This window comes from Vulpes vulpes, chromosome 10, assembly GCF_048418805.1.
Source record: "Vulpes vulpes isolate BD-2025 chromosome 10, VulVul3, whole genome shotgun sequence".
NCBI classification, from domain to species: Eukaryota; Metazoa; Chordata; class Mammalia; order Carnivora; family Canidae; genus Vulpes; species Vulpes vulpes.
This window is the reverse complement of record NC_132789.1, coordinates 9,413,258-9,435,500: the sequence shown is the minus strand read 5'-3', so window position 1 is coordinate 9,435,500 and position 22,243 is coordinate 9,413,258. Positions and strand designations below refer to the sequence as shown.

General features: G+C 44.4%; 1 protein-coding gene across 4 annotated transcripts in view; it reads right to left on the bottom strand.

The window, feature by feature from the left end:
* Window positions 1–7,910: 7,910 nt before the first annotated feature.
* The window catches only part of ACAD10 (acyl-CoA dehydrogenase family member 10), a 41,868-nt gene continuing 27,535 nt past the window's right edge, over window positions 7,911–22,243 (bottom strand). For all 4 annotated transcript variants that reach the window (XM_072725144.1, XM_072725145.1, XM_026018898.2 and 1 more), the window contains exons 10-13: window positions 19,549–19,699; window positions 17,842–17,993; window positions 16,413–16,586; window positions 7,911–9,183 (exon numbers count right to left, since the gene is read on the bottom strand). In XM_072725144.1, coding sequence (XP_072581245.1) covers window positions 9,044–9,183; window positions 16,413–16,586; window positions 17,842–17,993; window positions 19,549–19,699 — 617 coding nt within the window. In that variant the 3' untranslated portion in view covers window positions 7,911–9,043. The remainder of the gene's footprint in view (window positions 9,184–16,412; window positions 16,587–17,841; window positions 17,994–19,548; window positions 19,700–22,243) is intronic.

Below are 22,243 nucleotides of genomic sequence, written 5' to 3'. Positions count from 1 at the left end.
TTCAGCTCAGGTCATGATCTCAGGGTCATGAGATACAGCCCTGCACCGGGCACCTTGTTCAGTGTGGAGTCTGCTAGAGATTCTCCCTCTCCCTCTGCCCCTGCTCCCCACTTCCAAAGAATTAATAAATAATAAATAAATAAATAAATAAATAAATAAATAAATAAATAAATAAATCTTTTTAAAGAGTATACAGTGAACATCTATGTTAAGAAATAGATTTCTTCAGCATCATTTTGGAATTTCACTGACACTACTACCTGGATTTATCTGACCAGGCTCCACATAGGTTCTTCCCAACATTTTGCTATTACAATCAGTGTTGCAGTGAACTGCCTAGTATCAGATCTTTTGTCCCCTCCTACTTACTCCCTTGTGACCAAGTCCCATGAGTGGAACTGCCATGTTGATGCTGTGCACCTTCTGGAGATTTCTGGCACGTATGATCAAAAAGCTCCACAAGAAGCTGGTCTGAGTTTCAGCACAGGATGGGGCTAAAGTACCATACCTGAACCCTTAGAGAGGAGCACTTTCTTTTTTTTTTTTTTTAATTTTATGAGGTTTTTAATTTTTTTAAGATTTTATTTATTTATTCATGAGAGACACAGAGAGAGAGGCAGAGACACAGGCAGAGGGAGAAGCAGGCTCCATGCAGGGAACCTGATGTGGGACTTGATCCCGGGACTCCACCATCACGCCCCGGGCCGAGGGCACGCACCAGACTGTTGAGCCACCCAGGCATCCCTAATTTTAATTCCAGTATAGTTAACATATAGTGTTATATTAGTTTCAGGTGTACAATATAGTGATTCAACACTTCCATACATTACTCAGTGCTCATTCCTGATAAGTGTATTTTTTTTCCTTAAGTGGGCTCCATGCTCAACATGGGACTTGAACTCACAACCTCAAGATTGAGAGTCTCATGCTCTCCCTACTAAGCCAACCAGACACCCCTGGAAAGTGTCCTATTCAATTCCTATCACCTGTTTCCCCCATCCTCCCAACCCCCCTCTGGTAACCACCAGTTTGTTCTCAAGAGTCTGTTTCTTGGTTTCTTCTCTTTTTCCCCCTTTGTTCATTTGTTTTGTTTTTTATATTCCATATGAGTGAAATCATGTGATGTTTGTCTTTCTCTGACTTATTTCACTTAGCATTGTACTCTCTTGCTCCATCCACGTCATTGCAAATGGCAAGATTTCATTCTTTTTTACGGCTGAATAATAAATAGTACATTGTACATATACACCATATCTTCTTTTTTTTTTACACCACATCTTCTTTATCCTTTCATCTACATTCAGATTTATTCAATAATTTGGCTATTGTAAGTAATGCTGCAGTAAACATAGGGGTGCATGTATCCTTTCAAATTAATGTTTTTGTATTCTTTAGGTAAATACCCAGTAATGCGGTTACTGGATCATAGGGTAGTTCTATTTTTGATTTTTTGAGGACACTTCATACTGTCTTCCACAGTGGCTCCACCTGTTTGCATTCCCACCAGCAGTGCATGAGGGTTCCCCTTTCTCCACATCCTCAACAACACCTGTTGATTCTTGTGTTGTTGATTTTAGCCCTTCTGACAGGAGTGAGTTTATAATCTCATTGTGGTTTTGATTTACATTTCCCTGATGATGAGTGATATTGAGCATCATTTCATGTGTCTGTTGGCCATCTGGATGTCTTTTTTGGAGAAAAGACTGTTCATGTCTTCTGCCCATTTTTAATTGCATGTTTTGTTATTTTGGTATTAAATTGTGAGGAGCACTTTCTTTTTATTTTTTATTTTTTATTTTTTTTTTTTAGCACTTTCTTTTTAAAGAGAAAAGAACTAGTCAGTATCAGCTCAAACAGGTGTGAATCACAGAGGGTTTGCTTAGTACTCCAAACACGTTGGACCACCTTTGTTCTTGGTACAGAGATTCTTGTGAGATATTTGCTTGGTCTCAAGGGTTTGCTTCATTTTTGTGAAATCAACACCACTGATTTGAATTACCATTCCCAGAAATAGCTCTTTTACATGGGCTTCCACCCTTTGAGGGGATCAAAGAATAAAGTTTTCTGTGGACATGCTGGGGGAGGAGGGTGGTCTAGGGCTAGACACTAGAACCCCAGGGACAGAAGCCACCAATGTGGGTTTTTTCTGGTATCTGATTTTTCTTTTTTTAATTTTTAAAACTATTTATTTATTTATTTATTTATTTATTTATTTATTTGAGACAGAAAGACAGAGACATAGGCAGAGGGAGAAGCATGCTCCCTGCAGGGAGCCTGATCTGGGACTCAATCCCGGGATCCCACCCCGAGCCCAAGACACTCAACCGCTGAGCCACCCAGGTATCCTTGGTATCTGATTTTTTTTTAATTAATTTTTATTGGTGTTCAATTTACCAACATACAGAAAAACACCCAGTGCTCATCCCATCAAGTGTCCACCTCAGTGCCCGTCACCCTTGGTATCTGATTTTTAAAGATGACCTAGTAGCAGAAGTGGTCCTCAGCAGCCCATGACCTTTTGGACTATGGAACTTTGCCTTCTCCTGCCACAGAGGCTGGTCTTTTCCTTCCAATCACCTCGACAGAGCTTGAGACTCATTCCACTCTGAATTTCAAACTTCACCAAAGTAACAGATACAAAGCAAAGACAGGGACTCAGCTTCTTGGCAAGAACATCATCTTGCTTCACCTGCTAAGTGCTCTCAGCAAACGGTTAGGATTTGAGGTTCAAAGGCAAAACAGACAGGTGGCTCCAGGTCAGAGCAGGCACAGGGAGAAGCACTCAGGAGGGCTTTCCTGAGCACCAAGATCCTCTGTGAGGACCCAGTCGGCCACATGCATTGATGGATCCTGCTGGGATGCAGTCTACCCTGGTGATCTTGAAGCCTCAGCCAGGGGCCCAGGACCATGTTCTTCTTGAGCACAGCCACCTGCTCAAACAGGACTTCACCAGGGCTACTGAAACACCCAGAAGATTCCCACTGAGCAGTCTGTCTACCTGTTTCCATTGGATGTGTTTATTCCTTGCCTCGGTTCAGGTCACCGGCTGGCAATATTCCTGCCCTTTACTCAGCCTTCCAACTGGGACATGGTTGAAGGGGATGGGAGGGCAGGAAGGAGCCTATTAAAGATAGGAAATAAAACACTGATTTACAGTGGTAAATGAATATTTTGCCGTTCCTTTTCTAAAACATAGTGACTCTCCCTTGACCTGAATGAAATTCCTTGGTGGGATGTGACCCTAGTACTGTAGCAATCCTTTGGAAACAATGAAAATGCAAATGTGAACACTGTTGGCAGAGAGAAGGAGCCCCTCCAGGCCTGGAGGTCAGCAATCTACTGGGACCTAAAAGAGAGGGTGTACAGGGCACTTCCTGCCTCCTGCTTCTGTCTTATGTGGCCTCTTCATCTTATTGTTTATTGTCATTGATTGTTTATCTTCTAAGTTCGGAAGAGGGAAAAAAAAAGTATTAAAATACCTGTCTGAAATTTGCCTCGTGGGTGAGATTTATGTATGGAAATCAAATGCAGAAGCACAAGGCCCTCCAGATGTCATCGCATTCTCAGAGACCAGAGCCCCCCCCCCCCCCCCCTCCCCGCCAGGGGTCTGGCCTGAGAAGGAGGAGCTGCAGGGAGGCAGTGCTCCAAGTGAGGTGCTGGGGGCTGGGTCCTATCAAAATGGGAGCAGGCCTCTCCCTCTGAAAACAAACAGCCAGTGGATCTTTTGCTCCTGGGGCTGTATTGCACTAGAAGCTCCATGTTCCCTGAATCTGGAACAGACCAATTAAATATCTGAAAAGGAGCAAAGGCATAACAGTGACTCCCAGGTGCATATTCAAAATTTCGAATACCCTGGAAGTGGAGCCAGGGCTCCTTCCAAGCTGCACTGCCCTCTGACACTGTCATGAAGGTTTTTCCTGAAGCCCAGCCATGAACCTCCTTTGTTGAGAGTAAATAAACTGGAACTGGAGGGCCGAAGACTCACAGAAGCCAGCTAGGCCTGAGTCTCACCTGGCTCCTGTGTTCCCTTGTTCCCTGGAAGACTCCCATCCCGAGCTGCTTTCTTGCTCTGGCTCCAGCCTGCCACCCGAAGCTGTCCTCCCTCATGAGCACTTGAAGTCTGTATCAGTGTTCCTGCAGCCCATGGAGCCAGGGGAAGCCTGTGAGCACAGGATGGGGATGGACATCCTTGGAGAGGACTAGAATCTCCTTGTATGCTCGTGAAAATCTTTTTTGTTTTTAAAGATTTTATTTATTCATGAGAGACACACAGGGAGAGGCAGAGACACAGGCAGAGGGAGAAGCAGGCACCACGCGGGGAGCCCAATGTGGGACTTGATCCTAGGACCTCATGACCTGAGCCAAAGGCAGACACTTCACCACTGAGCTACCCAGGTGCTCCTGCTCAGGAATATCTTAAAGAAGGAAAGTTAGTAGCATACAGACATGCTCAAAGTTCACGCAGATGTGCACACTCAACATTGGTCAGTCCTGCTCAGGATCAGCCTCCAAGGGTAGGCAAAGCTTACATGGTCCTTCAGCCTTGGCTTTTTCCTCTCCCAGGAAAAACACATCCGAGAACTACAGTGGGTGATTTTTTTGTACTTTGGCCTGTGGAAAATAGTGAAAGGGATTGGAAGGCAGGAAGTAAATAGCCAGAAATGAAATGATGCCAAAAATAATGATGTCAGCATCATTGGGCTGGAGAGAGAATCTTTGGATTTTGTGGGTGGGGTAAGCCTGAGGAAACCTGGGGTGGCCGAGTCCTAGCCAAGATGGTGATAATCAGTTCACTCCCTGCAATCTCCATATCCCAGACACCCATGTATCCCACCTTCCACCATTGTTGGCATTACTAAAGTTATAATGAATCTTCTAGAACATGCTTTGTGAACATAGGAGACTGAAGGATCTGTTAGCGTGCCTGATAGGAACTGGTCCCAATCCATGTGGCTGCAGCCTCAGCTGTTTTGATATGGTGCATAGGCAGATCCCTGAAATAGCTTCCTTTATGATGGGCAACTTCATTCCTCCAACAAGTAACCCCAGATTTCTAAACATAGCTGCTGGCCAGGTAAGTAGGAAGTCCAGCCTGACAGTCAGGAACTCTGGCCTTTAGTCGGCCCACCAGGTTTAGGGCCATTCCTGCCATACCGGGCCAATATACTTGACCAGGCTCTTCCTCTGTGGAACAGGACATGACTACCCACCTGTCAGTCAGGACTACTGAGTTGTAGCAGTAGTACAACTGTTGCTAACTAAAGGCAAAAAGGAACTGAATGGAAAGGTCCTCAGGAGCTCAGGTGCCCTAGAGAACCACATGGACAGGAAGCTCAGCAGTGCTGCTGGGGAGCCATTGAGTACCAACTTTTCTTCTTGAACTCTTCACTTTCTGAATTCCAGAGAGTCTGGCTGGCCTTGCTTGCCCTTGCTTGGCTGGCACCCTGACAGTTATGCCACTATATTCAAAGAGGGGGGAAAGGAGTGCCCTCAAATGAAACTGGGGTGCTGCCACTGAGAAAGGAGACTAAACCCTAGACAGCTCAAATCCAACCAGTGTCTGCAACACCCACCTGACTGGGTTGCTGTAAAGATGAAATGTGATGACACATGTAATATAAAGTGTCACAGAGAAGCAGCTGGGCTGCACTAAATGCTAGTGATTATGAATATAATCACCATCACTTCTCCTTGGGAGGGCACTAGCTGGCTTGACTTCTACGTGTATATTGGGCCTGGTCTAAGGATATACTTCCAGAAGCAGTACATGCACTGGTCTGGTTGTATTAAGCTCATTAGCTCAGAGTGCAATGACCAAGGAGCAAAAGGCCAGATTAACTGGAACAAATAAAGTAGGCTGGGGCAGGAGAAGTAAGAAGCAAGGGATTCTGAGGAAGCAGAACAAGGAAATGGATCTAATCGTGTCCTTGTGTACATGTTGGGGGACCCACAGAATTTGTGGCCAGATCTGGACAGGAATCCAGATGCTGTTAATCCTAGCCGTGTCCCTGGACAAATCCGTTTCCTCACCTTTAAACCAAAGTTAACAATGTGTACCTCACAGGAGTTGTGAAATGCACCATGAATGGCCAAATATGTCTTCCCATTTATGGGAGTAATGACACTTGGGATAAAAGCCATGAGCTAGTTTCACCACTTTACCCACAAATCTTGATTATCATGATGTTCCTGTTCAGGTATAACTGGAAGTAGAAGGATCTCTAATCTAGGTTTTTCGTTGGCACTCCTTTTAGGGTCTGGAGGTGTTTGCATGAGTGTTTCCTTTTCTTTTTTTAAAACATTTATTTATTCATGAGAGAGGGAGAGGGAGAGGCAGAGACACAGGCACAGGGAGAAGCAGGCTCCACGCAGGAAGCCCGATGTGGGACTTGATCCCGGGACTCCAGGATCACACCCTGGGCTGAAGGTAGACGCTCAACTGCTGAGCCCCACCCAGGCGTCCTGAGTGTTTCCTTTTCCAATGCTTCTGTGCCCTTGACGGGCTTACATCACATGCGTGGGAATGAAGTGCACTGGCGGGAAGCAGTGGTGGGAAGGGCAATACACACATTCTTGGGCATGTATTAGCACCTTCTTGATCAGAACTTGGCAATAGAAAAAAAAAAAAAGAAGAAGAACTTGGCAATAGTTGGGTGCCTAGCTATCTCAGTTGGTGGAGTGTGTGACTCTTGATCTCCGGGCTGTGAGTTTGAGCCCCACATTGGGTGTAGAGATTAAAATTTTAAAAATCTTTAAAAAACAAACTTGGCAGTCTTTATTAAAACACTAAATGGTCTCATTCTTGGACCACTATTTTTACTTCAAAGAATTTGTCCTGTTCTAGAAACAGTAAATGTACACATAGAGAAGTATGTAAGAGCATTCAATGCACCTTGTTTGCACAGGATTGAAACCACTTTTTTTTTTTTAAAGTAGACTTCATGCCCACATGGAGCCCAATGTGGTACTGAACTCACAACCTTGTGATCAAGACCTGAGCTGAGGGGATCCCTGGGTGGCTCAGCGGTTTAGTGCCTGCCTTCGGCACAGGGCATGATCCTGGAGTCCCAGGATCGGGTCCCGCATCAGGCTCCCTGCATGGAGCCTGCTTTTCCCTCTGCCTGTGTCTCTGCCTCTCTCTCTCTCTGTCTCTCATGAATAAATAAATAAAATCTTAAAAAAAAAAAAAAAAAAAGACCTGAGCTGAGATCACGGGTTGGACACTTAACCAACTGAGCCACTCAGGCATCCCAAACCACCTTCATATTCTGGAGGATTCCCTCACTATATGCATTTTGATGAGATCAAGGCAGAGTCTCCTACTGCAGAAGGGGAAGGGGGCCAGACATGCCCTCCTCCTCCCTGCTTTGAGGCAATGAAGGCATGGCCTTGGGGCCTGCTTCCTGGCTCCCCTACCAGCTGAAAATTCTCAAACTCAGGAGTCAGAGTCCTGAGGAAGCTTCCTGAGGAGACCTCCCAGCTGGCTGCTCTTGTGACAGCCTTGGCCACACTCCCTGTGGCCTGCTTTCCCTTGACTTCTGAAGCTGGGTCTTCAGCCTCCCTGGCTACGTGCAGCTAGCTAATGTCCTTTGCTGCTTAACTGATTCAGAATGACCTAGCCTGCCAAATGAGACACCCACAGCATCCCTCAGCCAAGGGGAAGGTAGACGAATTACATACCCACAGTGTGAAACCCTGGAAGGTCCATCTCCAGGCACTGATATGTCATTAAGTTAAATAAGCAAGTGAGAGAATCGAATGTATACAACAATCCCATTACCACACAGGAATTTGTAAATATGTAATAGAGACAAGCAGCTGGCAGCCTAATACACCAAGCTGTTGACAGTGATTATCTCAGGGAGCAGAGGATTTTAGAGAAGTCTTTCTATGTCATCAACTCCTTTAACTTTTTTTTTTTTTAAGATTTTATTTATTCATGAGACACAGAGAGAGAGAGAGAGAGAGAGAGAGAGAGAGAGAGAGGCAGAGACACAGGCAGAGGGAGAAGCAGGCTCCATGCAGGGAGCCCGACGTGGGACTCGATCCCTGGACTCCGGGATCGTGCCCTGGGCCGAAGGCGGCCCTAACTGCTGAGCCACCCAGGGATCCCCTCCTTTTACTCTTGTCATGTTTGAGCTTTGGTTATTTTGCAAAAGGTCTGTAACTAGAAAAAAAAATGGTAATGCCATTTTCTTAAAAAGTAGATGATGGCTGCATCACAGGCAAAATGTGTACTCCTGAAGACCTCAAATAAAACTTAAAAACTAACATAAGCCAAGACTCATCCTGACAAGGAACAGGAGGAATTTCCATTATTAGCTCAAGTGGTGTCACTGCATATCAATAGCAGCAATAGTGTACAGTGGACATTAGCCCTTGGGGTTTAACATGATGGGTTTTTTAGAGAGAGACTTTATTAACTGATACATTGTATATCACACTGCTTCAAATTTACATATTTCAAATGTGCATAAAATAATAAGCCCACATGTCCAGAGGGCATGAAGTACAGACGTGGCGTTCCTCTGCCTGTGCGGAGTTATCCATCCAGGACAGTCACGCGGAAAGAGCAGTGAAGTGAAAATGGAGTAATCTAGAGCTAGCTCTTCCTGATGATGAGGGAAAGCAAAGATCATTATTATTAATTTTTAAGATTTTTATTTATTTATTTATCAGAGAAAGAAAGCACAAGCATGGGGAGCAGCAGGCTCCTCCCTGAGCAGGGAGCCTGATGCGGAACTCGATCCCAGGACTCTGGGATCGTCGCCTGAGCTGAAGGAAGATGTTTAACTGACTGAGCCATGCAGGCGTCCCAGAGATCATTCAAGTCAGCCCTCCTTTTACCTGTCTAGGAGGGTAACAGATGTATCCAGTGAGCTAAGGTTCTGCTGTGTTAATGACGTCTTACTGACTTGCAACATGCTGCTTTCCAGGGAGATATTCAATCAGCAGGGAAGAGACAGGAGGGCTGAGTTGACCACTGAGGTCCTACCACACTTGAGCTGGTCACAGGCCCTGCTGAGAACCCCAGGCACAGCAGTTATATCCTCACTGGTGGTTTTGTGGCAGGCATCTCTTTGAAAACCCGGAACCCTTCTTTGACTGCAAAATCCCATGCCAGGTTGGACATATATTCAGTCAGCTTTTCATTTTGTTTGGTGGCTGCCGAGCTTGCTTGCCCTAAGCAGAAGCAAAGAAAAACAGTGATTACTCCCAAACAACCCTTAATAATAATGCTATTAACAGCTACTACCGTTTGCTGAGCATTTGCCACGTACCCGACACAGTGCTGAGTGTTCTGCTTGTATTATTATAGCTCACTGAATTCCTGAAGCACAATGACGGTTTCATTCCCCACTTTACAGACAAGGATCTGCTCAAGCTTATAGCAGTGGCCTGGGAGCCAGGAGTCCAGCTCAGCTGGCTTGCTCCTTGCTCCTCGTCTCTAAAGAAATTAAATTAAGTCAGGAAGACCTCCAATCACTTCTGTTGTCACAGGTGGGTATAGAGAGCCCTGCACGACCCTCAACTGCCCCCACTACAAAACTGGTTAACAGTGTCACTGGGGACCAGATTAGCCCCTGGTCTCTGGACTCCGCTCTGCACAGATCAACGCCAGCACAAGCACTGCATAACTCACTCCAATTTACATGCTGTTTTTTCCTTTTTTTAAATACATGCATCAAGACATTTTTGAAAAGGATTTTTTTAATGTAAAAATTTTTAAAGGCTTATTTATTTCAGAGAGAGACAGTGTGCACCTGCATGTGTGCAAGGGGAGCGGGCAGGGAGCAGAGGGAGAGGAAGGTTAGAGAGGGGGACACAGACTCCCCGCTGAGCAGGGTGTGCACATGCGGCTCCATCCCACGACCCTGAGATCATGACCTGAGCAGAAACCAACAGTCAGACGCTTAACTGACTAAACCATCCAGGTGCCCCTTAATGTAAATTTATTAAAAATTGAGGTATAGTGTGTATACACCTTCTTTATAAAAGTGTACAATTCTGGGCAGCCTGGGTGGCTCAGCGGTTTAGCACCACCTTCAGCCCAGGGCGTGATCCTGGAGACCCGGGATCGAGTCCCACGTCGGGCTCCCTGCATGGAGCCTGCTTCTCCCTCTACCTGTGTCTCTGCCTCTCTCTCTCTTTCTCTCTGTGCCTCTCATGAATAAATAAGTAAAATATTTTTTTTAAAGTGTACAATTCTGTGAGTTTAGTCAGGTAACCAGAACTATCATCAAGATTCAGAATATGCCCATCATCCCCAAATTTCCATGGTGTGTCCCTCTGTACTCAATCCTTTGCCCCAGCCCTTGGCAACACTAAATGATTTCTTTTTTGATCCTTTTCTGGATCTCTATTTCTACGGTTCGTCTTTCCTGCAACGTCACATAAATATATATGTCATAGAGTGGCGTTTTGTATTCTGTGTATCACATTTGAGATCCAAGCATGAAGTGTGTATATTGTCTCCATATAGTGAGCTTCTCTACAGCCAGCTCTCCTAGATTATTTTTAGCATTTCCATATTCTAAAGAGACTGTATTTTCTTCATTCTCTTTGAATCAATAAATGGATCTTTGCAGAGGCCTATTTTTCTTCTGCCCCTGCAGGGGTCAGTTTCCCAAAAGAGCCATTTTCATGCAGCTTTGAGTTAAAGATATTATGCTATTCCTTACAAATTAGGAACCAAATCCATCTGCTATATAGCAGAGAATGCAGGCCACTGGACAAGTCTTTACTCAGCACCTTCTCGGTGCTGGGTGTGGAGCCACCCCCCTGTGAGGGGGGGGTGCAGTCAGGAATGTGACAGTCCCCTTCCTGGAGTCACATGTATAGTGAGAGCAGATGAGCACCAGTGGGTTGTGCTTCCCTTCATTACTCAAACTGCATGGGCACATGGATGGGATGAACCTTCTGAAACCCACTGCTCTTCATAATGGCTTTTTCTTTTCTTTTTTTTTTTTAAGATTTTGTTTTTATTTATTCATGAGAGAGAGAGAGAGAGAGAGGCAGAGACATAGGCAGAGGGAGAAGTAGGCTCTGTGCAGGGAGCCTGATGTGGAACTTGATCCTGGGACTGGGATCACACCCTGGGCTGAAGGGAGACGCTTAACCCCTGGGCCACCCAGGCGTCCCCAACTATCAATTTCTAACAGAGAGTACAAAGTGCTGTCTTAATTTTCTTCTTCTTAATTGGATATCCCTCTAAGAGTGCTGCTGTCTCTGTCTCTCAGAAAGTCACTGATGAGAGCTTGGGTTGACTGAAAGCTATCACTTCTGTGTATTTTCCCAAATGTCATCCCAGAGCAGACTGCAGCCTCTTAAGTTGTGGTCACAAGCACTTCTTCCTTTCTAGAATTTCAGCAGCCACCTACCAGAAACCCAAACGTCACCACCCACTTTCCGAATATAAATCAGCCCTTGGCTCTGGTGGCAGTTCTCCTTCTCCCCACCCAGGGGTGAATCAAAGTGTCCTGCAAAAGACACCATAGTGCCTTCTCCACACCCGACTTTCTAGGGCAGTACTAAGTGCCCCAACTCTTAACAGAAAAATGATTTTAACAGCTGATTAGAGAAGACAAGCAGACAGATACCATATTCATGATCTTAGAGTTGGGTTTTTGGTTTCCTCTTATATAACATCTTTATACTATTACTTCAAAATATGGATTTTGCTGTTTTGTTTTTTTTTAATAAAAATTTTATTTATTTATTTATTTATTTATTTATTTATTTGGGAAAGAGAGAGAGAGAAAAAGTTTAAGCAGGGAGGAGGGGCAGAGGGACAGAAAGAAGCAGGCTCCCCAAGGAGCAGGGAGCCCAATGTGGAGCTTGATCCCAGGATCCTGCAATCATGACCTGAGCCAAAGGCAGATGCTTAACTGACTGAGCCACCCAGGTGCCCCTGATTTTGCTGTTTTTATGTGAGAAAACGTAACCACTTGGCTCAGAGTGGCTGGCTGGCTTCCTGGGTGGGAGGGGAAGGAGCACCGTTAGGATCAGAGGAATAAAGTTCCATAAGAACAGAACATCTGTATTCCTATGTGCTGGCAAACACGTGGAGTATTTCACCTTGGAGCCAAGAGAAGCATGGAGCTGCCCCAGTGGCACACAGGATCTTGGAAACTGTCAAGTGGTTTCTTGATAAGCCAGTTAGGACAATCCAATGGGGTTTATCGGTGTAGAGATTCTAGAATGGATAATTCAAAATCCACTCAGCCTATCCCTGGGCATGCAAGTAGAATCCAATGAGAACACATTTTCCAAGAGAAAATGCCTACAGGCAGTCAGGCCTGTTTGACACCTGATGGACCCCACAGTCCTTCTGCTCAATTAAGTATTTCTGGTTAGCTTTCATTGCAAAACCCTAACACAAATTGGGAAATGATGGTTAGAGCTAATGCTGTCTGGAGGAGGGGAAAATATGATTTCTAAGAATTCCTGCTTATTGAGACCTCTATTTCCAGATCAGGGAGGGTTAAACTTTGGATGCTGATTTTTCTCTGGACACTGTTTTGCTCATGACTTTGGATTGCTAGTACCAGCCAGCACAGTACCTGGCTTAGTAGAAGTTCAGATACTTGTGAATGAATTATCAATTCCCCTACTATAACTGCCTTTCTCATGAGAATGTGAGAACCTGGTTGAGGTTAACATGCTGCCACCAAGCTTGGGGTGTCGATGCCCTCAAAGCTAAGACATTCCTCCAGTACTAGCAAACCCACTGTTGGGTTTCTTTCTACTCATGTTTTAATTTTTCATTTTGGAAAATTTCAAAGATATACACAAATAGAGCAAAGAGTATAATGAACCTACAAGTCTATCACTCGGCTTCAACAATCATCAAAGCATGGCCAATCTTGTTTCATTCTCTGTGATCCCCACCCTCACTAACTACCCTGGGTTTTTCTGAAGTAAATTATAAACATCAGATCATTCCATCTATAAATACTTCATTTACGTCTCAAAACAAAGACTTAAAAACACACAATACCATAATCACACTTTAAAAAAGTTAACTGTGCTTCCTTAATATCATGATGTGTCCAGACTGTCCAGTGAGAATTCAAATTTCCTGTCATAAAAATTTTTTTTTAGAATTTATTTTTTCAAATAGGGATCTAAATAAGATCCAAACACTGTAAAGGCTGATGTTTCTTCTAAGTCCCCTTTTTTTTAAAAGATTTTATTTATTTATTTTACAGAGAGAGAGAGAGAGAGAGAGAGGGAGGGAGAGAGAGAGAGAGTGTGCACACACATGTGCCAGAACGGAGGAGGGAGAAGCAGAGGGAGAGGGAGAGAGAGAATCTCTAGCAGACTCCCCACTGAGTGTGGAGCCCTGTGCAGTACTCCATCTCATAACCCTGAGATCATGACCTGAGCTGAAACCTAGAGCTAAATGCTGGATATTCAACTGACTGAACCACCCAGGTGGTGCCCCTTAAGTCCCTTTTGTTTTTGTTGTTTTTTTAAAGATTTTATTTATTTATTCATGAGAGATACACAGAGAGAGGCAGAAACATAGTCAGAGGGAGAAGCAGGTTCCCCACAGGGAGCCTGATGTGGGACTCGATCCCTGAACTGGGATAACAGCCTGAGCCAAAGGCAGATGCTCAATGGCTGAGCCACCCAGGCATCCCCTTAAGTCCCCCTTTTTTTTTTTTAAAAGATTTTATATATTCATAAAGAGAGAGAGAGAGAGGCAGAGACACAGGCAGAGGGAGAAGCAGGCTCCATGCAGGGAGCCCGACGTGGGACTCGATCCCAGGTCTCCAGGATCACACCCTGGACTGAAGGTGGTGTTTAACCGCTGAGCAACCTGGGCTGCCCCTCTTAAGTCCCTTTTGATCTGCAGGTTCCTTTTACATTTTTTTTCTACCCCCCTCCCCCAGCAATAATTTGTTGAAGAAACTGTGAAGTGTCGCAGAATCTGGACTGTGAGTGGCTGTGCCTCAGGCATGCTGTTTAAATGCTCCTCTGAACCCTCTGTTTCCTTTAGGCTGGTAGCACTACAGATTTTGTCAGATCCAGGTCTGACTTTTAGGGGAAGCAGCAGGAGGTATGTATTGTCTGGCTGTCTCTCTCTTGCTGATGTCAGCACCACTGAGGCTTATTTTCCAGATCCATTCATATATTAGGGGTGGAAAAGTGGTGATATGTGAATTCTGTCATTCTGTCCAGAATGCTTCCCAGAGAAAAACTTTCCCTCACCGGTTACTTGGTTAGCCTCACCTATAATTTGTATACTTTTTTTCCCTTTTACCAATTTTTATTTTTTAAAAAAATATTTTATTTATTCATTTGAGATAGAGAGCAAGCCAGAGAGAGAAAGCATGGGCATGGGAAGGGTGAAGGGAGAGAGAGAAGCAGACTCCTTGCCCAGCAGGAAGCCCAATGCAGGGCTCAACCCCAGGACCCAGGAACCATGACCTGAGCCAAAGGCAGATGCTTTACCAGCTGAGCCACCCAGGCGCCCCTATTTATCAACCTTTAGAATATTGGCTTGCTTCCCTGGTGCCCTCCAAACCCACCAGTGAGGTTTTGACTCTGTTTCAGTGCTGCTCTTTACTCCTGGATGTAAACATACTTGATGGCTTCCCATCCATTTCAGCCTCACCCTTACTGGTGCTTAGTGTATCCCGCCATTAGCAAGTGGGCACCTATTCAGGTTGGCTCCTGAGTCCTTTAGATATGACTCCGCAGTGTTCCATGGCTCCCTTGCTTGCTGGTACAACAAAGTGTTCCGGGTTCATCTGTAGATGTCCTGTCCTAGACCTGAGCAGAGCCACTTCTCTAAGAAGTCTCAGTTCCTCCGGGTGGAAGTGGAATTTAGAGATTATGACATGGGGAAAACAGGGAGTACATAATGCTACTGGGTTAGCCATCATTTCTAGGACTTTCCCACAGGATCTATCTACTTTCTTTTTTTTTTTTTTTTTAATTTTTATTTATTTATGATAGTCACAGAGAGAGAGAGAGAGAGAGAGAGAGAGAGAGAGAGAGGCAGAGACATAGGCAGAGGGAGAAGCAGGCTCCATGCACCGGGAGCCTGATGTGGGATTCGATCCTGGGTCTCCAGGATCGCGCCCTGGGCCAAAGGCAGGCGCCAAACCGCTGCGCCACCCAGGGATCCCTCTACTTTCTTTCTATCCGTCTTCCTTTCCACATAGGGAGCAAACTGTAATCTGCCTTTCTATCTTCTTGACTAATTTAGGATATAGATTATTTCATTTGCTCTGCCATTAGATTTATAATTAAAACTAGTAAGATTATGCCATACCCTCATATATATATATGTAAACACTCTGTATATAGGTGATACATTTATTTACATATACACGTCCAACTCAACCATCAGTACTCAGTAGCAACACTTAACTTTTCTTCTCGGAAATAAGATACAATGTGGAACCAACACCCAGCTAGTTCAATAAAGCATTTTCCCATGTATATAAAACCACCATCTAAGAAGACACATAATCTTTTTTCTCCTTCAGCAATCATCTTGCTGGGCAATTTGGCAACATCTACAAAAATTTAAAATGCACATACTTTTAATTTAGCAATTTTAATTCTGGGAATTTATTCTTCAGGTATATTCACAAGTATGTGAAAAAGGAAGTTCACCAACCACTCTTTGTGATTGCAAAGATGTGCGAACAATCCAAAAATATGTCAATAGGAGAACAGGTAAAATAAATTACGCTATATCCATAGAATGGAATATACCATAGAAATAAAAAAGAGAGGATCCCTGGGTGGCTCAGCATTTTGGCGCCTGCCTTTGGCGCAGGGCGCGATCCTAGAGTCCCGGGATCGAGTCCTGCATCGGGCTCCCTGCATGGAGCCTGCTTCTCCCTCTGCCTGTGTCTCTGCCTCTCTCTCTCTCTCTCTCTGTGACTATCGTAAATAAATAAAAAATTTAAAAAAAAAGAAAAAAAAGATTTATTTATTTATGATAGAGAGAGATTTAATGTTTTTTGTATGTTATATTTAAAAGTTTAGGGCGCATGGGTGGCTGAGTCAATTGAGCATCCGACTTGTGATTTAGGCTCAAGTCATGATCTCATGGATCATGAGATCGAGCCCCAAGTGGGAGGGGGGGGGTGTCTGTGCTCAGCAGGGAGTCTGCTTGAGATTCTCTCCCTCTGCCCCTCCCTCTACTTGGACATGCTCTGTCTCTCTCTCTCTCTAATAAATAAAAAATAAATCTTTAAAAAGTAATTTTTAAAATTTTAAATATTTTAAAGAATACATTATTGTGTGCTATTAATGGCAGATGGTTGAATTAACTGACTCTTGTAGAATTTGGCCACACTGGTGCCCCCCAAAGCCTCTGTGGTCATGGATGGGTTTCTAGGGGGAGAAGCTGAGTGGTTGTGACTCAGATCCTCAGGCAGCATTACCTGTGAGCGAGTGCTTATAGATTCCTTGCACAACTGCGGCCATGCGGAAAAAGGAGAAAGCCATGTAGAAGTTCCAGTTCTCAGGGGGAGGGATCTCCGAGTGAAGACAGTACATCCTCAAATACTCCTCTGCAGTAGGGATTCCCAGCTGAGTGAAATCACAGTCACTCAAACCTGAGGAGACAGCCATTTCTGAGCAGTCAGTGATTTCTGCTCCCCTGTGGAGGCAGGCTTCTAAATTATGAAAATCACCTCCTCCCTTGGTAGTGAGTTCACAGCTAGTATACAGGGTCAGCTCCTTGTTTCAGCAATTCTCTGCCCTCACAAGGCTGGGATCCCAGCATGAAGCTAGTCACAAATTGGCCCTGAAACATTCTGGACTAAATTGGCAGTAAAGGAAGGAATAAAAGGCCTCCACTTCCATCTGGATCACAGTTCAGGGTGGAAGCATATTATTTTCCATCAACCATTTGATAAAAAGCAGTATTAAAAGAAAAATCCTGATCCTGGAGCACCTGGGTGGCATCCGACTCTTGATCTCAGCTCAGGTCTTGATCTCAGGGTTGTGAGCTCAAGACCCACATTGGGATCCACATAGGGTGTGGACCCTACTTTAAAAAACAAAAAAGGTCCTGCCATATTATGAAAAAAATAATTACAACAGATAAAATTTTTTACTGATTTGTTTCATTTCTAACCTTTTCATGGCTAGAAGCATGTAATACATTTTGTTCTTAGGGCTTTGTCCTGGAGTATACCTGTCCAGGAGTATGCTATACCTTATAGCATAGGTAAAGTTATTCCTACAAAGATGTCCACAGCCTTTTTTGTGAGGTTGGGGGGAGGTAATATAAAAGGAATCAGAAACAAATTAAATATCCTAATAGGAATCAAATGTCTTGATTAAGTTAATTCTATTCCCTAAAATCCTATTCCATCGTTAAAAATGATGCTGTAGAAGAAATACTTAATGGCATGAAAACATGTCCAAAATATATAATTAAGTGAGAAAAAGCTGGCCATAAAACTATAGAATAGCTTTCATTTAATCCAACGTATGTACGCACACAAAAAGATGAAAATATTAGCAGTGGTCATCTCTGGGACTACCGATGACTTTAACTTTTCCCTTCTGTTATCTGTTGGCTCCAACATCTTTAAATAAACTTGTATTTTTCGTTTAGAAAATTAAATAGAAATTAGTTTTGCAAAAACAGAAGAGGGTTCTATGCACACATCCTTCTCAGTTAAAATACCCCCTCCACCCATTTCCCCTCACTGACAGGAATGCATCCCACATGCATTTTCCACCAAAACCACCAGACCCTCAATTTCTCGCATCCATGCTGGCACAGCTACTCTGGTGCTGCAGATGCTCAGAGAATGGAGCTGCCTCCTTCCCCGTTCCTTCCCCCTAAGCAGGTCCTACCTCGAAGCAGGGAACTGGGAGAACTGGATGGCAGGTAATGAGCCAGGCAGCTGCAGGCAACATCCACAAGGGGGTCGCCTACGGTGGAGAACTCCCAGTGGAGGACAGCAAGCACCTCGGCCTTTTCTGGATGGAATACTAGGTTGTCCAGCCTGAACAAATCACAGAAGGAATGGAGAGAAAGCTCTGCGGAAACTGAGTATTGGGGTGTATTCTGCACCAGGTGTCTTCCATTTGCCCCTCCAAATGCACTCCCCACCCTCTTTGCCCCTCAGTCCCCTTGTCTACGAGCTCCTTGCCCTCTGGCTCAGGTGGACTCAGCCAGTGAGGACACCAGCAGGAGACAGGAAGGAGCAGACACATAAGGGACGCTGGGGTCCTTTCCCACAGCCCACAGCTTTGGTCAGGCAGCTCTCTCCACATAGCAATCCTCTGAGTTCTGGTAGCTCCTTCTCCACTGTGATGGCTTTCAAATACGGCTGCAATTTCTTTGACACTTAAGAGTCTACTTCTTTGACTTCTAACAAATATAATGCAAGTAGAAGTGATGCTAAAGGACTCCAGAGCCTAGCTCACAAAGGGTGATGAGCTCCCAAACAGCCCTCTCTTGGAACACACACCTTTGCAGCCCTAAGCCCCCAGGTAAGATGTCCAGCCACCCAGAAGCTGCTCCACTGGAGAGACCATGTGAGAACCACAGAGACAGAGACATAGAGAGACCCAGGGAGCCCAGCTCTTCTGTCTTCATGCCAGCCATGTGAGTGACCCTTCAGGAGATTCCAGCCCCCAAATGAAACCAGCTATCCTGTCCTCAGACTGCCAATTTGTGAGCAAAACAACTGTCATTGTTTCTAGCCATGCAGTTTTGGAGATTTTTATGCAGTCATCATAACCAGAGCACACATGTGAGCGCCATGCTCAGCTTGCTTCCTTTTTCTTTCTTTCTTTTTCTTTTTCTTTCTTTCTTTCTTTCTTTCTTTCTTTCTTTCTTTCTTTCTTTCTTTTCTTTCTTTCTTTCTTTCTTTCTCTTTCTTTCTTTCTTTTCTCTTTTCTTTTCTTTCTTTTCTTTCCTTTTTTTTTTTTTTTTTTAAGATTTTACTGGGGGATCCCTGGGTGCGTTTGGCCCCTGCCTTTGGCCAGGGCGTGATCCTGGGGTCCCAGGATCAAGTCCCACATTGGGTTCCCTGCATGGAGCCTGCTCTGCCTCTGCCTGTTTCTCTGCCTCTCTCTCTCTCTCATACATGAATAAGTAAAATCTTTTTTTTTAAAGATTGAGAGAGAGAGAGACAGAGAGACAGAGAGCACAAGCAGGAGGAGGCACAGATGGAGAGGGAGAAGCAGACTCCCTGATGAGCAGGGAGCCCTATGTGGGTCTTGATCCCAGGACCCTAAGATCATGACCGGAACTGAAGGTAGACGCTTAACCCACTGAGCCACCCAGGCACCTCTACATGTGTACTCTCAAACCTGGGGCAGTAATAACTCCCACTGTTGCACAGGAGAACAAAAAGCTATCTGGCCCCAAATGTCAACAGGCCAAGGTGAAGAAACCCTGCCTTAAAAGGCCACGCACAAGCAGATCCTCCTTAGAGGGAATAATTCTCAACTGTAAATCAGGCTCAGACCAGCTGCTTAATTTTCCCTTTGAGTGCCCTGCCCATCATTTTTCACATCTAGATATTCGCCCCTCCTCACAATGGTGCCTACCTGAAGTCCCCATGCACCACTGTCATTTTCTGTTGCCTTGGAAGATGGCATGGCAGCCATTGGATGAGCCTCTCCATCGCCGGGATGGTGCGGGTTTCTGAGGCTCGATACTGTTTAATCCAGGTTTGCACCTGATGTGAAATATAGTCCCCTGAGGAAAGAGAATTAGAACATGGTATGCCACTCTAACATCCTCCAAAAGTTCCAAAAAGTAACCAAAAACAGTAAAAGCCCTAGTAATGCTCTGTGGTATCATCTTCTGATGACTTACGAGTTTCTCACACAATGCTCCTGCTGCCGTGGCTGGATCATTGTGATCTGGGTATTGTTCCCAGCCACGTGGCCTGCAACCCTGATCCCTGGCCCTCTCAGACATCTGACCAGCTTCCTAACTGCCCTTAAGAAATCCCTTTTTGGCTAAATAACAGTAGTTGGCTAAGAGCATGGACTCTGGGGCAGGCTGCCTGGGTGTGATTCCCAGCTCCGCCATGCTCTCTTTGTGATCTCAGACAAGTGACTTAACCTCACTGTACCTTGGTTTTTCTTCATCAGTGAGATGCTCCTCAGAGAGTTGTTGGGAAGATAAAATATGTAAATCTCCTGGAAATGTTCCTGGAGTGTAGTAAATACTCATGCATATTTGCTATTATTTGGTTGTTTGCTATGAAACCCAAGACATACTACCATTGAGGAACTTATAAGTTATATCTGGGGATCAGACACTGGAAGTAGTTCTGGAGTCTGCTCAACTCACAGTCAAGGCTTTCACTGATTTAAGCCTCTCTGAGCCTCCCTTGCTTCTTCTGTATGAACATATTGACACCTAAATTCCACAGGACTAAATCCATACATAACATGCCAAATACTGAGCTGCACAGAAGGCTGCTCAATGAATGGTGGCCATTATTATTGTCCTGATTATTGTCAACTGCAATTATTGTCACTGATAATATAATTAACAAACGTGTCAGGTCCATGGCTCTAGTGAGGCCCTCATGCCTTATCTGAGAGAAGAATGGTCCCCAGAGGCTGAAGGGCTTGAAGACAAGAAGAAAGAGATCAAGCTCTTTCTGCAGAGTCCACTGCACAGCTGGAGCATCCAGATACCTGCCCATTGGAAGATCTAGTTGAGCCATGAGAAGCAGAGATTAAAGTTCACAGGAATTTAATCCAAAACAAATCAAACCTTTAGAAGTAATTTCTAGGGCAGCCTGGGGGGCTCAGAGGTTTAGCGCCTGCCTTTGGCCCAGGGTGTGATCCTGGAGACCTGGGATCGAGTCCCATGTCAGGCTCCCTGCATGGAGCCTGCTTCTCCCTCCCTGTGTCTCTGCCTCTCTCTCTCTCTCTCTCTCTCTCTCTCTCTCTCTCTGTGTCTCTCATGAATAAATAAATAAAATGTTGTGTTTTTTAAAAAAAAGAAGTAACTTCTAGTTTTCAGAACTACAGGAAATAGAAGACGGAAGTAAATGAAACCATAAGGGAATAATCAAGACGAATATATAAGATGACTGACTTAGTCTGTTAAAAAACTCATTGAAAAAAAACAACAGGTGTGTGTGGGGGATGTTCTAGATTCCTTGATCAGATCCCGATTTAAGGGGGAAAAAAATCTCATGTATAAAAGGGGAGGGGCACCTGGGTGGCTCAGTCGGTTAAGCAACTGACTCTTGGTTTTGTCTCAGGTCATGATCTCAGGATTCTGAGATCAAACCTCACATCTGGCTCCACGCTCAGCATGGAGCCTCCTGGAGATTCTCTCCCTCTGCCCCTCCCCCCTAATCTTTCTCACTCTTTTCTCTCTAAAATAAATAAGTATTTAAGAGAAAAGATATAAGGGGATAATTGATGAAATTTATCTGAATATGGGCTGGGTTTTATTTTATTTTATTTTATTTTATTTTATTTTGGGGGGGGTTTATTTATTTATTTATTTATTTATTTATTTTTAAAGATTTAATTTATTTATTCATGAGAGGCACAGAGAGAGAGAGGCACAGACAGAGGCAGAGGGAGGAGCAGGCTCCATGCAGGGAGCCTGACGTGGAACTCGATCCTGGGTCCCCAGGACCACACCCTGGGCCGAAGGCAGCGCTAAACTGCTGAGCCACCCAGGCTGCCCTGGACTGGGTTTTAGAGATTCAGGGAAAATTGTAAATTTTTGTGGATGTGATAATGGTATTGGGGAATGTCCTTATTTTTAGGAAATTCGCACTGTAGTACTTAAGAGTCAAGTGTTAGGGCCTCTACAACTTGTTATATATGTGTGTATATATATATATATATATAGAGAGAGAGAGAGAGAGAGAGAGAGAGAGAAGCGTGAGAGACAGAGACAGAGATAAACAGAGTGAGAGGGAAAGAGAAAAGTGAATATGGCAAAAGTTAACCATTGTTAAAATTAGTAGTGGGCATATATAGTAATTCATTGCATTACTTCACATTTCTGTAAGTTTGAAAATTATCCTAAGAAGTCAAATACGAAAACCACAATTGCTGAGCTGGGGTGCCTGGGTGGCTCAGTTGGTTTTAAGCATTGGACTTTCAGTTTTGACTCAGGTTGTGATCTGAGTCATGGGATCGAGCCAAGCCTCAAGATCTACACTCAGTGGGGAGTCTACTTGAGGATTCTCTCCCACTCTTTCTGCCCATCCCCTGTCTCACAACACTCTATCAAAATAAATAAATCTTTTAAAAA